This window comes from Patella vulgata, chromosome 3 (assembly GCF_932274485.2).
Source record: "Patella vulgata chromosome 3, xgPatVulg1.2, whole genome shotgun sequence".
NCBI lineage: Eukaryota > Metazoa > Mollusca > Gastropoda > Patellidae > Patella > Patella vulgata.
The window spans coordinates 3,565,604-3,593,404 of record NC_065881.2 but is presented as its reverse complement, the minus strand read 5'-3'; the positions used below and the strand labels follow the sequence as shown (position 1 = coordinate 3,593,404).

The 27,801-nt window shown below is 38.0% G+C and overlaps 1 protein-coding gene across 1 annotated transcript; it reads left to right on the top strand.

Moving 5' to 3' along the window:
* The first annotated feature begins 1 nt into the window (after position 1).
* LOC126814690 (nuclear pore complex protein Nup107) lies at positions 2–25,255 on the top strand. The gene is made up of 25 exons (XM_050540005.2): positions 2–118; positions 411–492; positions 1,160–1,252; positions 2,565–2,650; positions 3,430–3,489; positions 3,938–4,001; positions 4,825–4,984; positions 5,606–5,747; positions 7,959–8,122; positions 9,456–9,534; positions 10,549–10,662; positions 11,352–11,528; positions 12,910–13,115; positions 13,835–13,883; positions 14,320–14,389; positions 15,194–15,312; positions 16,567–16,702; positions 17,444–17,589; positions 18,576–18,678; positions 19,316–19,401; positions 19,894–19,965; positions 20,510–20,683; positions 21,127–21,195; positions 23,624–23,791; positions 24,610–25,255. The coding sequence occupies exons 1-25, from the start codon at positions 92–94 to the stop codon at positions 24,712–24,714; spliced, it is 2,751 nt and encodes a 916-aa protein (XP_050395962.1). The 5' UTR covers positions 2–91; the 3' UTR covers positions 24,715–25,255.
* The last annotated feature ends 2,546 nt before the right edge of the window (positions 25,256–27,801 follow it).

Genomic DNA, 27,801 nt, shown 5'->3' with positions numbered 1-27,801 from the left:
GCTGAAGTGAAAGTGATAAACTGAAGCGGGAATGATTATATTGAAAGTAGAAAGGGGAATATTTGAGAATAAACACTAAATTGAGTCCACGATGGAGAAGTTTACATTTCCCCAGAAGGTTTTTTGATTATGATACCTAAAAAGTGCTCAATTTGTAATTTACAACTGTCTGAACTTTGGTTGATTAAGAGATAATTTTCTAATTTCTTTGGACTGGCATAACCATTAACCAGGACAAATTTTTATTTTAATTTTGCGTCAATTCTCAACCGTTGCTTCTATACAGATCGCAAAAATCGAAATGTTGTCATAAAATTAAAAGAAAAAAATTCTCCAACATGTGTTCGCAAATAATTTTATTCTTACTTGAATAATATCTGCTGTCATTGTTTGTTTTTCTTGTCTTGTAGAAATTGGACAGTTTATTTGATGACAAGCAAAAAGAACAACAACAACAGACGTCAACTCTTCCGAAACCTAATTTCCAAAAGTGTATCCTTTTCTCACAAACTGTATCTGCACGTAAAAGACCCCTTGGCAGTTGGAATTGGATATAAGAGTAAGCCATAGTGCCTCTGCCCGGGCAAAATTCCCTCATGGCACACTACCCGTCTTCATTATCCCAGTTGGAGCAGAACAGTAGGACGTTAAACCCCATTTCATTTAATTTCATTAACCCAATCGGTTATGGAAATCGGCACGTAATCCCATTTTATTCATTCAACGTTTCGAGCACTAGCCCAGTTGGAGCAGAACAATAGGACTTTAAACCCCATTTCATTTCATTACAAACTGTATCACGCAGTACTGTACTTCCTGTACTATGTTTTGCTATGATGAATAGGAACTATTATGATTTACTTTTCCTATCTTATGATACTTGCTCATTTAATGTCAAAGTGCATTCCCTGTTTACATGGACGTACTGTGTGTTTGGTGTACAAGTAAAAAAGAATTGCACCCCTCTGTGCAATGGCTCCTGAAAACTTTGATAGGGAAGGGTGAGGGGTAATATAGGCTATGCTTGTTCCCTGATCCATTTCCATTGCAATTGAAATAAAACATTGTTTACACAAAGAAAAAAAAAGCAGTGTTAATATTTCTATAGAATCATTGTGCTACGTTCTTGTTATATGTAATTTCTTTGACCTTGTCACAGCTTTGAAACTTTTAGATGAAGCAGTTAGTTCCCCTGTTTATTCCCAGAGATTTCAGCAGACGCCAAAATCCGGTATTCTACGAAATACGTCCTGTAAGTTTTTAACATCAACAATTTTTAATTCCCATGATCAAGATTTCAATAAAAAAAAAATTCATATTCTTGTCACATTGCAATTGATATTTAGGCCTAATTTATAGAACAGCAAAAGGCAAATTTAAACCTGAGATCTTTACATAATGGATCTGTTATATAGATAAGATAAGATTTTATTGTATCATTGCATCCAGCAAGAACGGCATACACAGTTTAAACAAACGTTGATCATACAATTATAACATAACATCTGAGGTGATCCTTTATGGATGTACAATGTTATATAATAAGACTATAAACATCAAAAGATGGTCTGTATAATGAAAATCAGTATAGAGCTAAAACGAAAATTATCTAAACTAGCCTGAAAAGTAAACAAACTATTTCTACCGTAAGTATTAGTATAATAAACATATTATATTGAACTGGGGTGTTGGTTAACAAGTAACTCTGATGCTCTTTCTTGGAGACACTTATATATATATGAAGCAAACTGACTAGCAATTTCGTTGGGGGGGGGATTTAAAACATTAATCATATTGCACGGAATTTGGCGTAATAAAATTCTGGTTTTCTACTAATTAACTCAATGACGATTCAGACTCGGAGGATTTATTCGTGAGAGAGTAGGGAGCCACGAAGGCTAAGTGGGTAAGATGTTGGCTGGCTAGCCTGGAGGTCGGGTGTTTGATCCCTGCATTGGCAGAGAAAGTTCATCAGGATTTTCTGGCGTGGTGCACATAAAAGATCCTTTGGCAGTTGCAGTTTGATATAAGAGTACTCGAGAGTGCCGCTGCCTGGGCAAAATTTCCCTCATAGCACACTGTATAGCGTATGCCCGTCTTCATTAGCCCAGTTGGAGCAGAACAGTAGGACGTTAAACCCCATTTCATTGCGCGAGATTGTAGAGAAATAAGTGAATTACCAATAGTATATTGTGAAAATTAGTGAACTTTAAAGATACATGATCCCGAAAGTATTTATCAGGTAGTTATTTCCTATATAAAAGTCTGACAAATTTGGTATATATGGAAAGTATAGACACTCAATCTTACTAGAAAAGTACTGGATTACCCGAAAAACATTCATGGGGCAAGCACTGGGCAAAAATGTCAGGGTATCACTAACTGGGTACCAAATATATCATCAAATCAAGCAGTTTGTCCAATGAAAATCATATAATATAACAAAATGAGTATACCATAGTACTCTTCAGAAACTGGTTATTTTATGAGCCTGACAGTGTCTATTAGTAACGTCTTATTTACAGGTTTGCTGTTCAGGAATTTGATTAATTTATATTTTTCAGTTACACCTAAATATGCTTCTCCTATACCAGGTCCTAAATTTGATTTATCAGCTATTGGTGCATCACCTGGTGGATATGGCTTACAGGTCAGTTTTTAACATCCAAATGTTTTCATGACGATATAACATCCTACTTTGGATGTATACACAGTAAGCCTACCTCCATTTTTCGTCAGGGGGTTGGATGGCCGATTAGATAGCACGTGTGCGCTGTATCAAAAGGTCTGTCATTGAGTCAGCTTACTTGGTTTCGATTCCCCGGTTGTACGTGACATGGAGTAGGGTTGCCTGTCCAACCATGTGGGTCTCCTCCGGGTTCAATGGTTTCCTCCCACTGCTAAAGACCCTTCCGCACAAGCAAATTATTGAAGTTAAACCCCATTTCTCTCTCTCCATTTTTCGTCCCTGTGCTGCACCACTGACAAGGGAAGATCGGACTGGACGTTCTAGACCAAAATAGGGATTACACCCTAGAACTCCTAGTTAGTGTTAGTGGCCTTAAGCTAAATATTGCCGAACGTCATACATGTATTGTTTACCTTGGTCTTGATAACAACCAGAGAATACTTAATGAAACGATGTATTATTAAAGTTGATTGTGATTGTTATCCATAAAGTTGATTGTGATTGTTATCCATAAAGTTGATTGTGATTGTTATCCATCAAGTTGATTGTGATTGTTATCAATCAAGTCAGTGGTGCACGAAGGTGACTCCGCTCTGTTTAAAATATTTTAAAACTTGCTCCCTTGGATTTGTTCACTCTAGTTTTAGTTGTAGTATGGATGACATGCTGGTGGTGTATTATAGCTTAGTTGACGACGCCCCTAGCTATGGTTTTATACTTTTAATTTATTTATTTTACAGAGTGAGAGTATGATCACTAACTACATGTCTCAAGGTCATCATTCACAACTCAATTCAATGGTAAGTTATTGTTATAAATATCACAAGTGGCTTGGCGAGACTGGTAAGTTATTGCTATAAATATCACGGTGGCTTTGTGAGACTGATAAGTTATTGTTATAAATGTAACGGTGGTGTGGTGAAACTGGTAAGTTATTGTTATAAATATTACCGGTGCCACAGACACTTAGTGAGAATTGTGTTGGCTCACTAACCATGAAGTCCTGAATTCAATCATGGTGTTAACTGGGAAAGTTTTCGCTGTGTCACAGACGACGGGCCACAGTGGATCACTGATCACAAAGTTCCTGGTTTTACCAGAGAAAGTACCTCATGATTTGCCACTGCCCCTGTCCAGGCTAAATTCCCTTAAAATGAGAATCGTCTTGGCCAATGCTGAGATTTAAACCAAACCCATCGAAGTGAAATGAACGGATAGATATTAGAATATTTTATTTATTATTTCCAGCTGGCCGAAGATATAACAACTACCAATGTTTCTCTACTGATTGAAGATGATCCCGGATTAGCAGGTAAAAATATCACCTTTCTCTCTAACATACTAAGTTTGATCTTTGTATTGGCAAAGAAGTTTATCTAGTTTCATCTATGGAGGACCTTGAAACTATTAATACCATTATATATACTGATATACCCCACTTATATCACCATTCTATATACTGATATACCACACTTATATCACCATTCTATATACTGATATACCACACTTGTATCACCATTCTATATACTGATATACCACACTTGTATCACCATTCTATATACTGATATACCACACTTGTATCACCATTATATATACTGATATACCACACTTGTATAACCATTATATATACTGATATACCACACTTGGATCACCATTCTATATATTGATATACCCCACTTGTATCACCATTATATATACTGATAAACCACACTTATATAACCATTCAATATACTGATATACCACACTTGTATCACCATTATATATACTGATATACCACACTTTGACTTGTTTAAAGCTTACCCTTCAATTTTAATAATGAGTGTCCAATTTACGAGCATTAAATTTCCTGATCACTGTTCAAAATTCAATTGATTATGAACTATTTAAGGGACTGTGAAGTTTATTTAAGGACCGTATAGTAGTTCTGTGTCTCTTTGAAGCATGAGGGTTTGGATGGGCGAATGGTTGGCAAGTGCGCGTTGTATCATAAGGTCTGTCATTGAGTCAGCTGGCATGGTTTTCGATTGCCTGGTGTTGTAGATATTTCTATTTACCAGATGCTGAAAGATGTCTTATAAACTATATTTCATGGAACTGGGGTCGTAGATAATTCTACTATATTTGTATATTTACAGCATCATCAGGTGTATATCGTGATTTTTACGAGTGTATTAAATCAAACCCATCCAATATGCAGGTGTTTGAACTAATGTCAGATTGTGAAACAGTTTGTACGGACCAAGTTCTTCTCCTTAAAAAACTTGTTAACAGAACAACGAGAAATACACAACAAAAGTAAGTTTTATTTATGAGGTTGCTTTAGAAGGAATTATTCATTGACCTCTGGGAGTACACCATGGGGGCCCTTTACTGTTAGAATTCTATCAAGCATAGAACAAAGAAATGACTGGAGTGCATGTTAAAGAATCCATTTATATTTTGGAATTCAATTTAGAGTAGGCCAAAGAAATAAAATTAGAAATGTTAATCTCAAAATGGCCGATATGTTGTGTTGATGTTAAGCTCCATTCCATCCATTTTACCAGAACGTTTATATGATGACCCGTCTTCATTAGCTCCGCCGAATTGGTTTCCCTTTGTCAGTGGTGCAGGATTGAGGGCGTCGACTGGATAAGTAAATATTTCAACCAACCATGCAGCTGAAACACATTCGTTGTGTTTAATTACGTCACGATTCTACTCACACCACCTCAGTTGGCGGGACTGACAGAACTGTGACGGGACTGAATTTCGTGTTACTCGATTGCAATTCTGTCAATTTCGGGACTGATGATCAAGCAAGCCCCCCTTCTCTCTCTCTCTCTCTCTCTCTCTCTCTCTCTCTCTCTCTCTCTCTCTCTCTCTCTCTTTGTGATGTAAGTATTGAATTGATGATGGGATTATTTATTGTTATAGATTAAAGAAGACGTATGATACGTTAGAGTTATTATACAGTGAGAAATGTACGTGGCAGTTATTACGATCTCTTTATAAAGATAGATTATCAGATCACGATTCTCCACATGAAGAAAAGATGGTACTAGATACTCCAGGAAAGGTTTGTCTTTGTAGTTATCTCCCCTTTATAGCTGTCTCCCTCCTTATAGTTATCTCCCCCCTTTAATTAGCGTTCGCCCTGTTAACACCTGCTGCTCCAGTGATCCAGTGTTCCAGTTATCCAGTGTTCCAGTGTTCCAGTTATCCAGTGTTCCAGTTACCCAGTCTTCCAGTTTTTCCAGTCTTCCAGTTACCCATTCACCATGGACCCGATAGTAAAAACCTACCAAGTGCCAGAAGAAGAGACAAGCCGCATATCATACCACGTGGCGGTCAGCAGCACGGAGAGATTAACCGACAGGGGAATCTTGAAGTGCCTGATCGACCTACTCGGCAAGTGGGAAGATATATTAACAATCTACCTAAAAGAAGACGAGTGGCACATCCATGTAAGAACGAAAGAAGTAAAAAGTAAACTCCTCGATAAAGGGAAACACACGCACATGGGGATAACATATCAGTTCCACAAACGTTTTACCAAAGTAGTCACCCTTACAGTCTACGACTTCCCTGTATCATACTCCGATGATTACTTCCTAGAAATTATGGGTGACATCGGCCATGTGAGAACATTCAAAGACCAACAACTGCCGGGCACCCATGTCTACAAAAGAATAAGAGAAGTGGAAATAGAGATCCAGAACAAGAAATTCAAAGATATACCCCAAGTAATAGTATTAAAAGCACATTACGGAGATGCCAAAGTACGAGTAGTAACACCAGGCCAACCTTCTCCATGCTTCAGATGCGAGAAGTTTGGCCATTCAAGAAGAGAATGCCCTCTCCGGGCCCCTGAAAAAGACAAGAAAAAGAAGACAGCTCCAATAATCCCAACAGTCCCACCAACCACAGTAAAGACAGTACAAAACAGCAAGTCAACAGTTCCAGAAAATAAACCACCAGTAACCCAGTCTCCACCAGTCGAACCAAAAGCTCCAAAAAGAAGAAGAGAGGATGGAGCCAGATCAACATCAGAAAAATCAGACTTTGAATTTACTAAACCAAGACCCCCTCCATTAAAGATAAACGAAAGTAATATTGAAATACAAGAATGCAGCTACCATCCCTCTACGTCAACACCTCGCGACATAAGTTATGATATTAATATCCACCACAGTATAATCAGCAACAATAGCACATTCGATGACGACGACGACGACGACTAAAAAAAAACCACGTGATTGTCTGCGATATCACTTCGGTGGAAGCGGACGTAAAATACAACTAACTCATCATCATCACTTTATGGAGGCAGACCACCATTAATTTCCCCATTGACTTCAATGTTAATTCTGTTCCCTTTGCCCACCTCCAACTTTTCCACAAATTTTCGTTGGGCTGAATGCTTCTCACTACAGACAGAGGAACAAATGGTCATGTCTTTGCACTAAAGTTTGTATGAGGTTGACCACCAAAATTTTGAGGTATACAAACTTGAAGCATACTAAAAACATGTAACTAGTTGCCGTACATATCACCGTAGCCAAACTGATAACCCCGTTATCCTTCCACCTCAAAATCATGAATATTTAACAAAACCTGGCAGAAAATGTTAATTCAAACCCTCTTCATCCATTCTAGACCAAAAAATCAACAAAAAAGGGCACGCAAAAGGGGGGAAAAGAGACAGGAAGAGAATTGCTATAAATAGACGAACTACAATTTGTGGGTACCGAAATGGTGAAATTTAATGGTGGTCTGCCTCCTTATAGCTGTCTCCCTCCTTATAGTTATCTCCCCCTTTATAGCTGTCTCCCTCTGGTTAGATCTATTTGAGAAGGCCAACTTCAAGGCCCTTACTTTATGAATTGAAATGAAATGAAATGGGGTTTAACGTCCTACTGTTCTGCTCCTATACTGGGCTAATGAAGACGGGCATACACCATACAGTGTGCTATGAGGGAAATTTTGCCCGGGCAGCTTCACTATCGCCTACTCTTATATCAAATTCCAACTGCCAAAGGATCTTTTATGTGCACCTCGGTTTTTCGTCCCATCTGAACGACTAGACAGCTGTCCTTGTCAGGCCCTCCATCCTGCATCACTGACAAGGGGAAACCACGTTGGAAAATCTGGATGAACTTTCTCGGCCAATGCAGGGATAGAACAAGCGACCTCCAGGCTAGCGAGCCAGCGTCTTACCTACTTAGCCACGTGATCCCCCAAGAAAGGAATGACGTTAAACCCTATTTTATTTGATGAATTATTTCAGATTGACAATAAGAGTGACGAGATGATTATTGATGAATTATTTGAGAAGACGCCATGGATACGACAAGCTCAGCTGGTTATTGATTGGTTGGAAAGTTCCTCACTGGATAATCTCGACATGTTTTCAGATAATGTTCAATTCTTCTCCGATCAAGCTGTAGCGTGGTAAGTGTTTTATTGGAGGTGGGGAGCTAGATTACTCCTTACTGTCTACTCAGCTTGTGTAGTCACATTCATTTGGTTTATAATTAAAGGGAGATAACTAAACTAAGCATATGGATTCAGACTGCCTAAGGCCTCATGGGTTTTCTGTAGACAAATTCCAATCTGATTAAAATACAGATCTATATTTTGTTTTGTTTTTTTATACTTTCTATGGCCTACACTACATGAAGATCTGACAAGTTATAGCGATAGGTCATGTCAGGGGTCAAAAGACCGACTTATGACCCTATGATGTCAGACATTTGATTAACCAATCAGCATTGATGTTACAGTTCCGTGAAAAACATGCCTAAAGCTTGCCGTAACAGACCGTTTCATTGGCTTATCCCCGACACCATTCAGAACACGAGTTAAATAACAACTCTTCCAGATCCTAGTGTAGTAAAGACAAGTAAAACGAAATTTTAAACTATAAAAACGAAACAAAATAGGATCTGTGTTTTAATCAGATTGGACAAATTCCAACGTTTACAACAGTCCAAATTAGCATTATTTACCTTAAACATCCATTATTCAAGAGCTAAATCTGTCTATTGCAGGTCTTTCTTTAGACCAGAAATGTTATCTAAATTATTAATTAGACATTAATTAACTTATCCAGACCATAATCAACTCTAGATGGCATCGCTAGCCTGCGATCGTTAGTGGATTATGAGCCGATTTACTGCATAACTTTCAAGACTATGCTGTTATCGTATTAATTAGTAATGATGATCGAGGCCAGGCGGAAATTTCAATGGCTTAGTTCTCGGTTCATAGTGGATCAATTTGAATTAAATTTTCAGCAAATTGCCTTTACATTATCTAGTTTTCAACTATTATAGTGAGAACTGCCAACTCATTATCATATCTCCCATAATTTATCTTTAACCTGATCAGAAACTTTTGCCTTAACCTAATGAGAAACTATACTGTACATCAGATGCAATGTCTAGGGAAGTTCAAGTACAGGAGATAACTTCTAATTATAGTCACTGTTCAAACAATATTTGGTCCCAGCTCACCAATTGTTCCTACGTCGTCACCCACGAATGAAGGGCGAAAGTTATTTTTAGTCTTTCCCCCCACCTTCCCCTTTCCTTTTGCATGGCAATTTTTGTTGTTTCTCCACCTGTGATAGAGAGCGTTTTACCCATTGAAAATTTGGGAAAAAGTTAAGAGCCGGTCTAAGAGATGAGAATTAACATTAAGGTCATTGAGGAAATTATTAGTGGTCTGTGACCTGTTTTATATTTAAAGGGAGAATACTCTACATGTTTATTTATATTTAAAGGGAGAATACTCTACATGCGTTAAAAAGAAAAAAAGAAGGAAGAATTACTAACACAACCAGAGCTTTTGTTGATGAACTTGTAAGTTTTTGTAGTGACACTGGACTTATCGTGTTAACTATCGTGCAACAGGATAGCAGCTTTCACACAGATTGGAATTCACTTGCTGAGCAAGCCAAATTTTCTTCATATATGTTTACCAGGATTCTTAATCCATTTTGAAACCAACCGACCAGAATTGTGTCAAATTTGGTCAAGGTAGCCGACAAGCAAGTTGATTGACTTCTTAATTAACAAGTAATGATTAACCCATTGTAATTTAGCCGAAAGTAGATTGATTTTTGATACCATAGTGGCCGGTTCATTGTTTTACCAATAGGCTTGTTTGAACTTCAAGCGGCTAAAGCCGACAAAAAACAACCGATTAAGATCCCTGATGTTTACATTATCTTTTTCATTCATTCTAGGGCAGTGGTAATTTTTTTTTTCTTTGAAATTACACCTAGAATGGATCTTTCTTCTGTTAAGAGCTTGAAGTTGATCTGCGTTAAGATGGGTAAGACGCTGGCTTGCTAACCTGGAGGTCAGGTGTTCGATCCCTGCATAGGCCGACAAAGTTCGTTCAAAATTTTCCGGCGTGGTTACCTCTTGTCAGTGATGCAGGGCCTGACAAGGACAGCTGTCTAGTCGTTCGGATTGGACGAAAAACCGAGGTCCCGTGTACACATGGACGTGCACGTAAAAGATCCCTTGGCAGTTGGAATTCGATATAAGAGTAGGCAGTAGCGCCGCTGCCCGGGCAAAATTTCCCTCATAGCACACTGTATGGCGTATGCCCGTCTTCATTAGCCCAGGTTAGGAGCAGAACAGTAGGATGTTAAACCCCATTTCATTTCATTCTGTGTTAAGGTCTGATGTCCATCCACTGAGAATTACTTTTAGTGTGCTTACATGATTAGAATTCGTGAAGGAAGATTTAGGTCTCGGTAGAATAAAGCTCGATTCCCTGTAGATCAGTGGTCAATTTGTCAGGGAGGATAATCTGAATGTTTCGCCTACAGAGAATGAAGATTATTTTTTGATTTTATACTCCAGGATCCAGACGCCCCAATACGACAGAATAAAAGTCTGGACGATCTAGATAAAGAAGATGAATTACGATTATTACAACATATGTTTGTCTGTATACGAGCTGGACAACTGGAAAAGGTGGGTCACCTGCTCATATTTATTTGGTATTAAAGGGCTAATCTTGATCATTTTAGGGGGAATAAAACTGCTAAATCAATATTTGTGATAATTTTTCAAACAACTTAAACCCGTCAGTCTTCATCTGGAAATGGAGACTTGTGTCCCAATCGGTATTATACGGTGTCTGGATAAAATCAGACTTTTGTTTTATAAAAGTAATTTATAGGTGAGATTTACCTTTCACTATGAAGTACAGCACATGGGGCATTCACTGTATAGACCTCTCAAGAAACAGGAATCAATTATCAGGTCACCCAACGAAAAAATTGACCCGAAATCTTAAAAGGGTTTCGTGTCCGGATAAGCAGTTTAGAGGTTCACGTCCAAACGACTCAATATTTTGAGCAGAAATTTTGAGACAGTGTAAATACACCATTCCTCTATAGTTTGGCGCTTAAATTTCATACGTACTCCATTTTATCTTATTGTGTACAGAATTTATTCTATGACAAGATGTTAAACCCTATTATCCCATAAAAATATAACAAGAATTTTGTAGATGATAGAATTTGAGTAGTTTTTATTGCATAACCCTAACCCTGGCATATTCCACGTCGGTGGAAGTATGAACCCTGCTAAAGTCATATAACAGTAATTTACGTCATCTTAATAATACATTGAACATTTTAATTTTACGTATATTACAGGCCCAGGAAGTTTGTCGTAATTGTGGTCAATCATGGAGAGCGGCTACGTTAGAAGGTTGGCGACCGTTTCATGACAGTAATTATCAGAAATTAGGGGAAGGGGGACAGGTGGAATCGGTTCAGGGGAATCAGTATCGAGATATCTGGAAGTTGGTCTGTTGGAGAATGAGCAAAGAGGTAAAAATATATATTTATGGCTTCCATTGAAGAGTCTAGGGGAAGAACAATCTAAGTCACATTTTTGTCTTTTTGCATAAAAGGCAAAACAGACTTTTGGACGAGAATGCTTGACGCGAACAGAACAACAAATGATTTTAATTACAACTTCAAAATGATGTTTGATACGAATCATAATTACCAGCACAACAACTGACTTCCACTTTTCCGCCAAATTAAGGTAAAATAAATACGATGGACTTGTATTTGTCCGGGAGGCTATTTCAGAAGGACCTTGGTTCGATGTGACTCTGATTGTTTTTACCTAAAATTGATTGTTCTACAGAAAGCTTATACAATTTGTTACCAGATGGTGCCATCCATTAACTGGGGTTTGTTGAAAAATGGACTTAGATCGTTCTTTCCTAGGGCTCTTCCCTGGGGCTCTTCAATTGTTAACCAGAGTAAAAATCAGGTCAAATGAATTATTCAATTTAACACAGTTTATAGTTATCTTCAGATTGTTACTAACTTTAGTAAACAAAATCAAATGAGACGGGGTTTAACGTGCTATTGTTCTACTTCAACTGGGCTAATGAACACGAGCATATGACATACCTTGTGCTATGAGGGAATTTTGCCCGCACAGTGGCGCTACAGCTTACTCTTATATCGAAATCCAACTGCCAAGGGATCTTTTACGTGCAAGCCATTGCGGTTCTTATCGTGGCATCTGATTGACTAGGCAGCTGTCCTTGTCAGGATTCCCATCCTTCACCACTGACAAGGGGAAACCACTCCGGAAAATCCCGATGAACTTTCTTGGCCAACCCCGGGATTGTACCTGTGATCTCCAGGCCGTCAAATCAGTGTCTTACTTAGCCACTGACTTGTGTAAACACCACAAATGAACACCTGTTGGTGGTTTTAAAAGAATATGTATCACTGGGGATTAAACTTCAACCCAGATTTTTGGGGGGTTGGATGGTCGAATGGTTAGCATGTGTGCGCTGTATCATTCGGTCTGTCATTGAGTCAACTGGCGGAGTTTCGATTCCCCGGTAGTAGGGTCACCTGTCCAACCTTGTTGATTTTCTCCAGGTCCTCTGGTTTCCTCCAACTGCTAAAGACCCCTACTCGCAAGCGAATTATTGAATTAAAATTATTCTCGAAATGACCTACTTTGTGTCGAGTGGACGTTAAACCCCATTTCTCTCTCTCGACCCAGATTCATGGACGGGAAAACTTCAAGAATTAATAATCATTGTATTCAAATTTTGCCAAATTGTTCAGGAGAGCAAAAATATGCATTGCTAGTAAGGATCATAATATCTTACAAAAACTTGACATCTGAAAAATCAAAAAACGATAATATGAGAAGGGTATTGCTGGTTTATTTCAGGGTAAATTCAGTCCGTATGAGAAGGGTATTTATGGTATTATGAGCGGTAATTTAGGGGCTGTGTTACCTGTGTGTAAAACATGGCAGGATTATTTATGGGGATATTTTAAAGTTATGGTAGATACGCAGGTTGAACGGGAAGTTAGAATGAGTACAACGTCTCCCCGTAGTTTTGAAGATTTACCACAAGAATATTGGGATAGATTGTAAGTATGGCTTTCTTCTACAACTCGATCGGGAGAAAATCTTATTACATGTTTTGGTTTGCCGAATGTGGCGCTGATTCAGTAATTTGGACTTCCCGGCTTTTTATCCCAGTGTTGATGAGGGAAAGTTCCACAGGAATGTCCATTCTGTTATTCTCTTATCAGTGGTTTAAAATGGAGGACCTGACAAGCTAATGTGTGTAGTCATTTGGATGGAACGAAAACTGGACTTCCCGAGTATACGATTGGCAGCATGTTAAAATGAACCCTGACTGTTGCGATTTGAGTAACCAGTCGTGGTTCTGTCAGAGTAAAATTTCACTCATCTCACAACGCATGGTAAATGAAATAAAACGTGATCCTACTGTTCTGCTCGTGTGCTGGGTTAATGATGACGTTCATGCACCATACAGTGTGCTATAAGATAAATTAGATAAATTTTTTCCGGCAGCGGCCCTATAGCCCACTTTTATATTGACTTCAAACTGTCATGGGATCTTTTACATGCACGCCAATGTGTATATCGGACCTCGATTTTGTGCATAGACAGCTGTCCATGTCAGGCCCTCCATTCTGCTCTACTGACAAGGGGAAACCATGCCGGAAAATCGTGATAAAATTTCTCTGTCAACACTGGGAGGGATCCAGGAACTCCGAGCTGGTGGTCAACCACTGGGTATAGATTACGTTATTCATTTCACATTTCTCTTTATTTACAGGATGAAACCAGAACAAGTTTTCTCGGAAATTGAGGCCAGTTTAGATGAGGTAAGAAAATAAGGATTATCATCTTTAGGCCTGAAAAAAAACACAACCTCTTGTCAACTTAACCTGCCATATACCTGACCACATGTCAACTGTACCATTGGATACAGTCAGAACTAAATATTAAAGTCACCTTGCGATTTTGTCAAGGTCACCAGATGTAAATAGGGCTAGGACACGTGATTGTTGCCCAGGATTGTGGGATAGGGTTAGGGTCAGGGTTAGCGCAAGCCCTGTTTACATCTCGTGACCTTGATGAAACCTGGAGTTGGCCTTAATATTTAGATCTAATCCATTAGACATTTACTGTCAGTTCACGATCCATCCATTAGGTGTTATAGTACTTTTATTGTTTATAATTTATTTACAAGGTGATGTTGTATCCCTGACAACACCTTCCACTGTAGTTTCATGCATTTTTTCTTTCTATCTTTTTCAGAAAATTCAGCAAGAATCTCGAATGTGGTTTAATATAATACAGAAATATATCATACTAGGAGATATTGGTAGTATGTATTAATAAGCCATTAATCAACTAGTTTAATCAGATATGATCTTAGCTTGTTTAGCTGGATATGATCTAAGCTTGTTTAGTTAGATATGATCTTAGCTTGTTTAGCTGATCAAATATTGGAACAATGATGATTCAAAATGTTATCGCTGTGTTTTATAGGGATGACTTCGTGGCAGTGGTCGATGAGATCTAATTTGTTAGCTTTAGATCATCGGGTCTGTTATTGAGTCAAGGTTTTGATCCAAAGCTTGTATGTGACAAGGAGTAGAGTTGTATATCCAACCTTGTGGGTTTCTTGTGGGGGGATGGATGGCTGAATGGTTAGCGTGTGCGCGTTGTATCATAAGGTCTGTCATTGCTTCAACTGCCGTGGTTTTGATTCCCCGGTTGTACATGACCAGGAGCAGGGTCGCCTGTCGAGCCTTGTCGCTTTTCCCCGGGTCCTCTGGTTTCCCCCCCACTCCTATAGACCCCTACGCGCAAGGGAATTATTGAAATAAAATTGAACCATATGTCAACTGCGTCATTACGTCAACTGCATGGTTTCGATTCCCCGGTTGTATGTGACCAGGAGTAGGGTCGCCTGTCCAACCTCATGGGTTTTCTACGTGTCCTCCGGTTTCCTCCCACTGCTAAAGACCTGTACGCGCACGCGAATTATTGAAATAAAATTGAACCATGTGTTAGTCCCGAAATGACCTAGTTTGTGTCGAGTGGATGTTAAACTCCATTTCTCTCTAGTACTAAACTGACCCAGTTTGTGTCTCTGGCTATAAAACAATGTTTTTATTTATTACAGGTTTAATTGAGGTGATGTTTACATGGATTCAAGCTGATTCTAAACGTTTACCTCAACATTTAATACGATTTATGGCTCATCTTGTTCTAATTCTACGTAAAATAACTGATATACAACATGTAAGATATTCACTTTTACTTTACAATAATATTGGTCACTAAATATAGACTGTGGACAGAACGAGTCGTTCGGATCGGACAAAAAAAAAAACCAAAGCCTGTGTGCACATTGGCGTACGTAAAAGATCCCTTGACAGATGGAATTCGATATAAAAGTAGGCCGTAAAGTCGCTGTCCATGCAAAATTTCCCTCATAGCACACTGTATGGCATATGCCTGTCTTCATTAACCAAGTTCGGAGCAGAACAGTAGGACTGTAAACCCTATTGCATTTTGTGGTCAGACCAATAGGCTCTGGATCGTTGGATGACCGAATAGTTAGCGTGTGCACGCTGTATCATTTAGTCAACTGGCGTGGTTTTGATACCCCGGTTGTACATGACAAGGAGTAGGGTCGCCTGTCCAACCTCATGGGTTTTCTTTGGGTCCTCCGGTTTCCTCCCACTGCTAAAGACCTCTACGTGCAAGCAAATTATTTAAATAAAATTGAACCATGTGTTAGTCCCGAAATGATCTAGTTTGTGTTGAGTGGACGTTAAACCCCATTTCTCTCCAATGGATTCAAGATTAGAATATCGGGAGTGCGAATCCTGAAGTGGGTGTAGAAGAATAGTTTGAGATTTTCCAGTCCAGCCGTCACAGGCATCTACAAGGAAAAAGTGTGTCTAGTCTTTCGGAAGAAATGAAAAATCAATATTTACCTGTGTACACGTTGGTGTGCTCGTAAAAGAATCCTAAGGAGAAAATGCTTTCTGGGAAAAATTCTTATCTTCGCTTTGCACATTTAACCATAGAAATGGAAATACCGTACATTTTAGTCTTTAAATGGCTGATGTATAACATAACATAACAGAACATATTAGATTTGATATAGGACACATTACTGCCATGCATTCAATGGCACTTCACAAAGTCTTACACAAACGTTAAAGGAATGCTTTACTGTAAAAGTATGTTTTGAGTTTTCTTTTAAAATCCGTTACAGTTTATCATTGTTTAACACTTTCTGGAAAGGTATTCCAGAGCCGCGGTTCTAACACAGTGATCGATCTATCTGCAATTATTGCGTTAACAGGTCTTCAAGCCCCTTTCATTTAATTTCCAATCTATCACCATCCTCACTGTCAAGGGGTTGAAGTCAAAGCCTCGGTATTGTTTTGTTGACATGAAAATTGTATGTCAAGTAAAGAAAACAAAAATTATCTATATTATTTTCCTGTTTGTTTCATATTATTTTATTATTATTTCTAACAGATCGATAAAGCCAACACAATTCTCGAAACTTACATAGAAATCCTCATCAAAAACAACAACAAACAACTTGTAGCTTTTTACGTTTCTAATCTACCAAAGAAATCACAGATCAACTGGTATGCTAAATTCCTTGAAGGTGAGTATATGTATTATGTAATGTTATTGACACAAACTTGAAATCGGTGACATGAATAAAATGGAAAATCTCTAGCCAGTGTACATATTGTTATGGTAATCATAAATATCAGCCTATTCAGGGATACATGAATTAAAAACGAAAGTATTTAGATCTTAAAGAAATTGATTAATTAAACATACATTATGACGTCACATTAATAATGATGTCATTGTAATAATCATATTAAACATACATTATGACGTCACATTAATAATGATGTCATTGTAATAATCATATTAAACATACATTATGACGTCACATTAATAATGACGTCATTGTAATAATCTTATTAAACATACATTATGCAAGAGCTAAATCTGCCTATGGCAGTTTTTTCTTTAGGCCTGAAATGTTTTCTAAAGTATTAATTAAACATTAATTAACTTATCCAGGCCTTAATCAACTCTCGATGGCATCAGATTTCTCCGATATTAAATAGATTAGAATGGTTCAGCGATACTTTGATTTAATCAAATATGGAGGACTGAGACTTAGCGTCGATCAACCAGTACGGTGGTTGAAATTATTGCACACGTCTGTCAAACCTTCAAAGGCTAATATCTTTGCTTGTAATAGAGTAATTTGAATGAAATTTTCAAATTATTCATTTTACATCATCTACATTTGCTCTATTATAGCAAGAATGGCTAGTTCTTTATCTAAATCTTACATAATGTATCTTTAATAAATGATTTATAGGTATAGAAGATAAATCTGAGAGACAACATGTATTACGTCTAGCTGAAGACGAAGATCTTGATATCCCACTCATTACTAAAACTGTTGTTGAAAATATACGACATCGTGAAGGGTCGGGAACACCTTCTGGAACAGACATTACTGACGTAAGATTTACTTCTATTAGGGGCAGCGATAGTCAAGGGGACTGGCGACGAGAATATCCCTTGTTCTATCTGCGGCTATTGTAGGGCTGGGAAGGAAAGAGTTACTTAGTTGTTTTGATGGGATGAAAAATCTCTTCCCACCCCTGTATTGGTGTGTGTGTGTGTCTGTGTGGTGGGGGATGGCAAAATGGTTAGCATAGTATTCTAAGGTCTGTCATTGAGTCAACTGGCGTGTTTTCGTTTCCCCGGTTGTACATGACAAGGAGTAGGGTTGCCTGTCCATTCTCGTGGGTTTTCTCCGGGTCCCACGGTTTCCTCCCACTGTTAAAGATGCTTACGTGCAAGCGAATCATTGAAATAAAATTGAACCATGTGTTAGTCCCGAAATGACCTAATTTGTGCCGAGAGGACTTTAAACCCCATTTCTCTCTCTCTGTGCAGACTGGAGTCCATGTAAAAGAAACCCTAGCAGTTGCAAATCGAAGAAGAAGAAACAGACACTACTGTCCAGGCACAATTTACCTCCCTACCATTGAAAAATTGGCTGTATGTGAATCTTAAAGTGGTTCCCCTTGTATAGTTGTTCGGATGGGATGTACAACCCAAGTCTTGTGTACACATGCGCGTGCATATAAAAGAACCTGCGGCAATATAAGAGTAGATAGACTGTAGTGACGCTGCCTGGGTAAAATTTCCCTCATAGCACACTGTATGCTGTATAACCGTCTTAAATAGCCCAGTCGACGCAGAACAGTAGAACGTTAAACCCCATTTCATTTCATTTCGTCTGATCTCTCCTCTTCTCTCTCTCATCTCAAAATAACTGAAGTATTGTGTGAATGAGATGATTAACTCCCTTGCTTCTATTACTTAAATATTTTAGGTTTAAAGTTTAAAAAAAGTAGAGCAATTTGTAAACAAGTATTTTTGTATCGTAGCAAACAAGAACTTAATTTTCTATTTATCGAAAAAATCTTTTTTTACAGGAAGATCGTGAGAAGATAGAAGCCATTGATTGGTTAGTTTTTGATCCGAAGCAGAGAGGAGAAGCGGTGAAACAAGCCAACGCTGTGATGAGATCTTTTATTGGTTAGTTTGACATTCATTCAGCAAATAGAAACTATTTTTTGTATATTTCATATTTTTGCATATATATTTGAAAATTATTATACTTATATTTTTTTTTTTATATTTTATTTTTACATTTATATTTCAATATCTATATTTTATTTTATATTTTTTTATATATATACTCTTCATTGATCTTCGTTCAGATGTGGCATCACTTGCCGCGTTGAGTGTTTACATGTGCAACTGATTTTGAAACCGAGAACCCCGGGATTGTAAAGGCCTTAGATTTGGGTTTCATGCAAAAAGCTTGTGAAGTTGTTAAACTCATGTGTCTTGGTGCAATCAAGCGAAACAAATTTTGGTAAAAAGTATGACCACACAATTAGTGACCCAACATTTAAAACCAATAATGAATTTCTTTTATCCTTACATAATGACATTAAAAACAAGTAAGATTTATAGAAACAACGATCCTGTTCAAATAAAAAAAAATGATGAAAAATATTCTGGGCGTTTCTTTTTTGGAAGAGTAAATGTATATATATATTTTATTATGGTTAAATATATATATATTATTTTATGATTATTTTTTGTTTTTTTAATATTTTTTTATGTTTAAATATTTATATTTTTTTATATTTTATATTTTTTGTAGCCGTAAAGAAACATGACGCTGCTAAAGAAGTGTTTAATAAATTACCTGTTGATACAATAGATATAATAATTAGACAACAAACTCAGGTAGGTTATAATATGTTACCTGTTGATTGATATTATAAACTCAGGTAGGTTGGAATAAATTAGCTGTTGATTGATATTATAAACTCAGGTAGGTTCTAATGAATTACCTGTTGATTGATATCATAAACTCAGGTAGGTTATAATAAATTACCTATTGATTAATATCATAAACTCAGGTAGGTTGTAATAAATTACCTGTTGATTGATATTATAAAATCAGGTACATTGTAATAAATTACCTGTTGATTGATATTATAAAATCAGGTACATTGTAATAAATTACCTGTTGATTGATATTATAAACTCAGGTAAGTCATAATAAATTATAATAAATTATAATGAATTATTGAAATAAAATTGAACCATATGTTAGTCTCGACATATGTTTGTGTGGAGTAGACATGGAAGTTAAAATCTCTCTCTCGGAAAAAAAAAAATCCTTGAATTTAATATTGTTATTCTGGAAGTATAGTTATTTGTGTATTATTACAGGCAGGAAGTGAGATGTTAAAACCAGATGTTCAGAATGCTGTTAGAGAATATATGTGTATAAAGGCTTACTTGGTAAATATATATATATATATATAAAAATAAATATTCTGTGTATTTTAAGGCACCATGGGTTACTACAATGAATTAATTCTTTGACAACTATTTAACATTTATCCAACCCAAATCTTCAGCAATTACCATCTTATTGTCCGTGACCGATTGCCAACAAATTATCTGTATCTGATTACCGACAAATTGTCCGTAAACGATGACCAACAAATGATCCATAAGCAAATAGTAACAAATTTTCCATAAGAAACAAATTATCCATAAGCAATTACCAACAAATTATCCACCAATAAATGGTAAGCAATTACCAACAAATTATCCAGAAGCAACAATTTATCAATAAGCAGTTACTCATCTCAAGTCTTGTGAACTGTGTTTTGTTTAAAATTTCAAAACTTGAAAATTTGGAACATCCAGGTACTTTGGGAAAAAATTGGAAGCAAAAATTTTGATAGATGTTTGCAAAAAAACCCCAAATTATAGAAGTTTTAATTAGGTTTATGCATCTTTTTGATTTTTATCAAATTTGTTTATTTTTTGTCTCCAGGATGCAGTTGATGGATTCAATGATTGGTTTACATTCTTCCATCATGCTAAACCACAGAAACCGAACTTGACGATGGAAGCTACTTTTACAGATAAAGTGGCCTATGAACATAGAATAAGACAATATGAAACAGAACTGGATAGATGGAGACACAACTTGACATCTCAAACAAAGGTAAGTGATATTCCTTTTAGAGATACCCATCTTCATTAGCCCAGTCGGAGCAGAACAGTAGGACGTTAAACCCTATTTCATTTCATTTCATTTTAGAGTTTCAATTTTTAATCCAACCTTGTCGGTTTTCTCCAGTTCCTACGATTTCCGCCCACTACTAAAGACCTCAACGCGCAAGAGAATTATTGAAATAAAATTAAACCATATGTTTGTCCCGAAATGACCCGGATTTTGTCGAGTGGATGTTAAACCCCATCTCTCTCTCTCTCTCTCCCTCTCTCTCTCTCCGAGAACCAGAATATCTTTTTTGTATTTTAATTTATTTAAATCAGTAAATACTGTATCTAGAATATTCGATCTGGATCAATAAATACTGTATCTAGAATATTTTACTTATATCAATAAATACTGTATCTATAATATTTGTATATTATTTTATTTAGATCAGTAAAGAGCGTATCTATAATATTTTATTATTTACTGACGGAGGTTGGATGGTTGATAAAGCTGTGGTGAGTTATCATGTGTTTTTAATTTAACATGTCTTCAGGGTTTGATCCCAGTGTTGGCCTAAAACGTTTCTTGGGATTTTCCAGCGTGGTTTCACTTGTTCAGATATGACCGGAAAACATTGCCATCAATATAAAAGAACCCTTGACATTCATAGTACACTGAATGGAGCATGACCATTAGGGTATTTCATATTTGAACTTTTTTTTGCGATTGAACTCTACCATGTGCCATGCGTTTCCAATAGGGTCCAAACTCATCACCAGCGAATATTATAATTTTCTTACCAAAAATGGCGGGTCGCCGCCATTTTGAATTTTTCACCAAAAATTACTCAATGTGAAATTTTTGAAAAAGTCGGAAAAAATTCTTCCCGTTACAGTAGAAAGATAAAACGTGGCACAATGCATCGAAAAGGAGCAAAGATGATCTGCAATATATACTATTCAAAAAAAGTAGGGGATATTTGATTTTGGGGGCATAATACTAAAATATGCAAATGACTACGAAAAAAGTCACTATAGAACCTAAAAGAAGAAACATTTCCAGTTACATGTGACGCCCAAACGCACCAATAGCTACCGCATGGAATGCAGGTGATGCTTGGGATCATCATGGGGGTCCAACCCAAGATTTGCACGACTCTGACTTTGAATGTTACAGTCATTGTGGCATTGAATTCCAGGGTGGAAACATCAGTTTAATTGTTTTAGTGACCAGAAAACAAATTTTGATATGTGTCGGCTTTCCCAAAATGAAAGGTTACGTGCCCTTGGCATGCTACAGATCGGCACAACACAGGCGGTTGTGGCGCGGACGATGAATGTTTCTCAGTCTGTCATAAGCAGGCTATGGTCCAGATACCGTGATACACAATCTGTACACAATACACAATCTGTACAGGACAGACCACGCTCAGGTCGACCAAGGGCGACAACTCAAGCCCAGGATCGATTTATCCGTACCTTGGCCTTGAGAAATCGTGTCATCACAGCAAATCAGATCAGCGCTCGTCTTCAAACAGACACTGGTGTGAGAGTGAGTGGCCAGATGATTCGGAATCGACTGCATAGGGGTCACCTTCGCGCCCGACGTCCTCGCGTGATCCCTTGTTTGAGAGATCATCACATTCAGGCAAGACGTCGTTGGTGTAGGGATCGTCAACACTGGGATAATCGACGCTGGAGCAATGTGATGTTTTCAGATGAGTCAAGGTTCACTGTTGATTTTTTGGACAGACGTGGGAGGGTGTGGCGTCGTCGAAACGAGCGCTTCCAAGACGTTAACGTCATCAGACATGATCGATTTGGGGGTGGTTCTGTTATGGTGTGTGGAGGCATCACTGTTGCTGGAAGAACGGCTTTACATGTTGTTGCAGGGCGTGTTACAGGCCAGTACTGCCGGGACAACATCTTGGCAGTCCATGTTGTGCCGTTCGCACGACGTCATGGCCGCCGTTTCATCTTCCAGGATGACAACGCAAGATGTCACAGGGCCAGGATCGTTACAGGTTACCTCCAACAACAGAACATCACCACATTACCTTGGCCAGCACTGAGTCCCACCCTCTCCGCCATAGAGCATGTCTGGGACATGCTTGGACAGAGGTTACGTCAACGTCAACAACGTCCTGCCAATGTCCAAGAACTTGCTGCTGCGTTGCAACAGGAATGGGACAATCTGGACCAAAATGACCTTAGACGTCTCATTAGGAGTATGCCACGTCGGATCAATGCTTGTTTGGCAAACAGAGGAGGATTTACCCGTTACTGACTTGGTTGTGATGCTGTGGTAACTTTGCTGTTTGACCCCGGGTATCATTTTACCCTTATAATGGTCAGTCTGTGCCTTACTTAGTCTAACGATCATTTGGAATAAATCGATGAATGTGAACTTCATTTCATTTTGTCATTTGTTTCTTCGTCAGTTTCATTAGGTGACTTTAATAACACTTAAAAATCAAATATTTCGACTGACTGTAGCAAGGGCTGTAACTGTTCTTCATCGCCACTCAGTTGGTGCCAAAACAAAATGTCCATTTTATCATACTTCCATTGTTAAGTCCCTTGAAAAATATAAACAATGGGAGTCCTCGCTGAAGGAACTCCCACCAGACTTCGCTAGTAAAAATGCGGTTCCACGTGTCGTTATCGTTGGTAAGAGAACATAATAGAGGTAAACAATGCTGTATAGTAAACAATGGGGTCACGTGGGACCGCCCCCCCTCTGTGGTGTCGGCGTTAAATTATGCCCCTTTATCTCTAGCGAGGATGCCAATTGGATCACATATACCATGTTTTATTACGTTAAAGATTCTCAGCGGCGCCGCGGATATGGTGCTAGGAGGTTCTCCTACTAACACCACAACTACATGATAACCGATTATCAGTGTTAGTGCCCTTGATGACTTTTTTGATGTTTTGATTTTAGGATGATACAGCTGATGATGGAAGAAAAGTACAGATGGACCGACTCCGTGAACTACATATTCCTGGTCTGTGTTTTAATCTACATCACATGTTACATTCTACGGAGATGTACGCTGATTGTCTTCAACTAGCGGATTACATAGCATCAGAACAATACAGGTTGTATAAGGTAGGTACAGATTATATAGCATTAGAACAATACAGGTTGTATAAGGTAGGTACAGATTATATAACATCAGAACAATACAGGTTATACAGCATCAGAACAATATACAGCACCAGAACAATACACATTATACAGCATCAGAACATTATACAGCATCAGAACATTATACAGATTATACAGCATCAGAACAATGCATGGAATACAGCATCAGAACAATACAGATTATACAGCATCAGAACAATACACATTATACAGCATCAGAACAATACACATTATACAGCATCAGAACAATGCATAGTATACAGCATCAGAACAATACACATTATACAGCATGAGAACAATGCATAGTATACAGCATCAGAACAATACACATTATATTGCATGAAAACAATGCATAGTATACAGCATCAGAACAATACACATTATATTGCATGAGAACAATGCATAGTATACAGCATCAGAACAATACACATTATATTGCATGAGAACAATGCATAGCATACAGCATCAGAACAATACACATTATATTGCATGAGAGCAATGCATAGCATACAGCATCAGAACAATACACATTATATTGCATGAGAGCAATAAGGATAACAGCACACTTTGTTCAATGATACTCTAGAGCAGGGGTGACCATCGTTCTATATTCAAATATTAACTGTACCAGGTGCTATATAGTTTCTAAAAATTAATTTAAGAAAACATGTTTTTGAGGGACGGATTTGAAAGAGTGCTGTACACAGTTAAGTTCCAATAAATTATATTACCATTATTTTTGTAAAATGTTGACAGTAAATTGTTTTTGTTTTTTTCAGGAGTTCAGTAGTGAAGATTTAAAGACGTTACTTCGTCATTTACAGGAATCATCCTTAAAACTTCTGGATAAAAACAAAGATCCCCTTGGTTACGAACTTGTTTAAGGATATTTATCATTGTAAATAATTGTATAATCAAAATTATCATTCATATTGTCTGCTTCATCAATAGATATATCTCCAATAGGCCATGGTTCTAATGGTTCCTGTATTCCAAAATCCATGTCTGCTGGTCCATGTTTCCAATGGTTCCTTTGTGCAATGGTCCATGTTGTCGGTTGTCCATGCATCCATTGGTCCATGTTGCCAGTTGTCCATGCATCCATTGGTCCTTTGTGCAATGGTCCTTGTTGCTGGTGATCCGTGTTGCCAGTTGTCCATGCATCCAATTGTCCATGTTACCATGATTCATGTGTCTTTTGGTCCATGAGTCATGTTACCAGTAGTCCATGTTGAAAGTGGTCCATGAGTCATGTTGCCAGTAGTCTATGAATCATGATTATTAATGTATGTAAATGAGATATTTTACTATCTAACTGTCATGTAAAGATTATTCATCACCAAAACAGCCATTGAAAAATGTAATGTTCACAACATCTATTTGTAAATATCAGATAATTTTAAGTAAAATTATTTTGTTAGGTGACGTTGGCTTGTTTTACTGTTTTATCGTTTTCTCAGCCTCTTTCGATCATAAGGTCTGTCAATGAGTCAAGTGACATGGTTTCGATTCCCTGTTTGTGTTGAGTGGATGTTAAGCCCCATTTCGGTATCACTCTTAAATAAACCCGGTTAACTATCCCCTTCAAATTTAAAATCATAATTCTTCTTCTACAAGGGGGGGGGGGGGGTTGTATGGCCGAACGGTAAGTCTGTGTGCGCTGTATCATAGGTCCGTCAACTGGCGTGGTTTTGATTCCCCAGTTGTACGTGACAAGGAGTAGGGTTGCCTGTCCATCCTCGTTGGTTTTCTCCAGGTCCTCCGGTTTCCTCCCACTGCTAAAGACCCATACACATAAGCGAATTATGTAAATAAAATTGAACCGTATGTTAATCTCGAAATGACCTAGTTTGTGTCAGGTGGACGTTAAAACGCCATTTCTCTCTCTTTCTAGTACTTGCCAACCTACCCTGAACCACGGGGGGTTGGATGGCCGAATGGTTAGCACGTGCGTGCTGTATCATAAAGCCTGTCATTGAGTCAACTGGCGTGGTTTCGAATCCCCGGTTGTACGTGACAAGGAGTAGGGTGGCCTGTCCAACCTCGTGGGTTTTCTCCGGGTCCTCCGGTTTCCTCCCACTGCTAAAGACCCCTACGCGCAAGCGAATTATTGAAATAAAATTAAACCATATGTTAGTCCCGAAATGACCTAGTTTGTGTCGAGTGGATGTTAAACCCCATTTCTCACTCTCGCTCTCACCCTGAACCACACATTACCTGTAGAAGAATGGCTGCCCAACAAAACTGGACCTTGCATGGTTTCATTAAATATTTGTTTTTTTTCCCCCCACGGAGGCTCAGTTAAGATGTTGCTCGCTAGCCTGAAGGTCTAGTGTTCAATCCCAGCATTGGCCGAGAAAGTTCATCAGATTTTCCGGCATGGTTTCCCCTTGTCAGTGCTGCAAGGGACATGGTATAGTCGTTTGGATGGGACAAAAAAACGAGTTCCTGATAAAGATCCCTTGGCAGTTGGAATTCGATGTACGAGTAAGCTGTAGTGCCACTGTCCGGGCAAAAACTCATAGCACATTGTATGGCGTATGCCTGTCTTCATTACCCAGTAGGAGCAGAACAGTAGGACGCTAAACCCCATGTCATTTCTCCCAAACTTATAACATAGCAATAAATCTTTAGAGCTGTTTAGTGTAAGGGAGATAACTCATGTTCTGCTCTGTCTTTGTTTGGCTGTACATTTCTCCTTCATTCTCTGTTTAACAATAAGAAACAACGAGAGCCACAAAACCGGCAGCATGAAAAGATATATTGGCAGACGATACTCGGAGAACAACTATAAACACGGACTTGGGGGATGTTTCCCACCGTGACAGCAAAGTTTGCTTCAGATCTTCCAATATTTTAGGTAACAATAAGGGAGTTGTTCCCCTTACATCATTGTACGTTTTGTAAAACAGCTGAACCTATTTGTTCATAGGTTGAGCTGGCCTTATCATTTACCACTAAACCTGTAACGGAACTAAACCTCTAACTCAATATTGTCCATAAAATTCGAAATTAAAAACATGAATTAAAATTCAAGATTGGTTCATTCAATTAAAGATGCCTTCCCACGTACAAACTGTGTGATTCGATGACCTATTTTGACTAAAAAAATATTCAAACTAATTTATCTATTGAACGTCTGCTTTAAATCACTCTCAGTACTCTCACCTTTTAATTGAAAAAAAAATCTACCTCATGCCGTAGAAATGTGTTTTCAACTGACCTATTTATCATGTAACTTAATTGAGGGAGGGCCTATTTACAGCTTGTGTTTGTCGTTACTTGTTTGTTGTGTAACTTGATTGAGGGAGGATGTATTTACAGATTGTATTTGTCGTTACTTACTGTCCATTTACCATACATATCGAAGCCTAAATAAATTCTTGGGTTATCTTCTGCCAACGGTCTTTATTCGCCCGTTTAATCGCCGTGTTTATTGTGCATTTATTTTTATTATCTTAGCGCACGCGCAAGGGTCTTTCCTGTGGGAGGAAACCGAAGCAAACCCACGAGGTTGAGAGGGCGCCCACTATCTCCAAGCCACATATACTCACACCAGGGATCGAAACAACGACCACAAATCAGAGGTGACCGGCCAGCTACAGCTCTAAGCCCGATTCTCTAGACCACTAGGCCTTCCCAACCCAACCACCCATCCGACAATGGCTACCCATTCGATCAAAATATAACAAGCGCTCCCTAAGTCAAGCTGGCGGACAATAAGCCGTCGGGTTGCCAGTGCGTGATACCGTAACATTGTTTGCCCAGTGCTTGGACCATGGGTGTTTTTCTGGGAATTCATTATTTTTCTAGTAAGATTGGGCGTCTTTACTTTAGATATATTTATACAAAAATTGCCATTCTTTAAATGGAAATATCTACCCTATAAATACTTTCGTGAGAATGTATCTTTAATATTGATGTTGTTATCTTGCCGTGGGATTCTAATATACAATATTTAAGATATAATG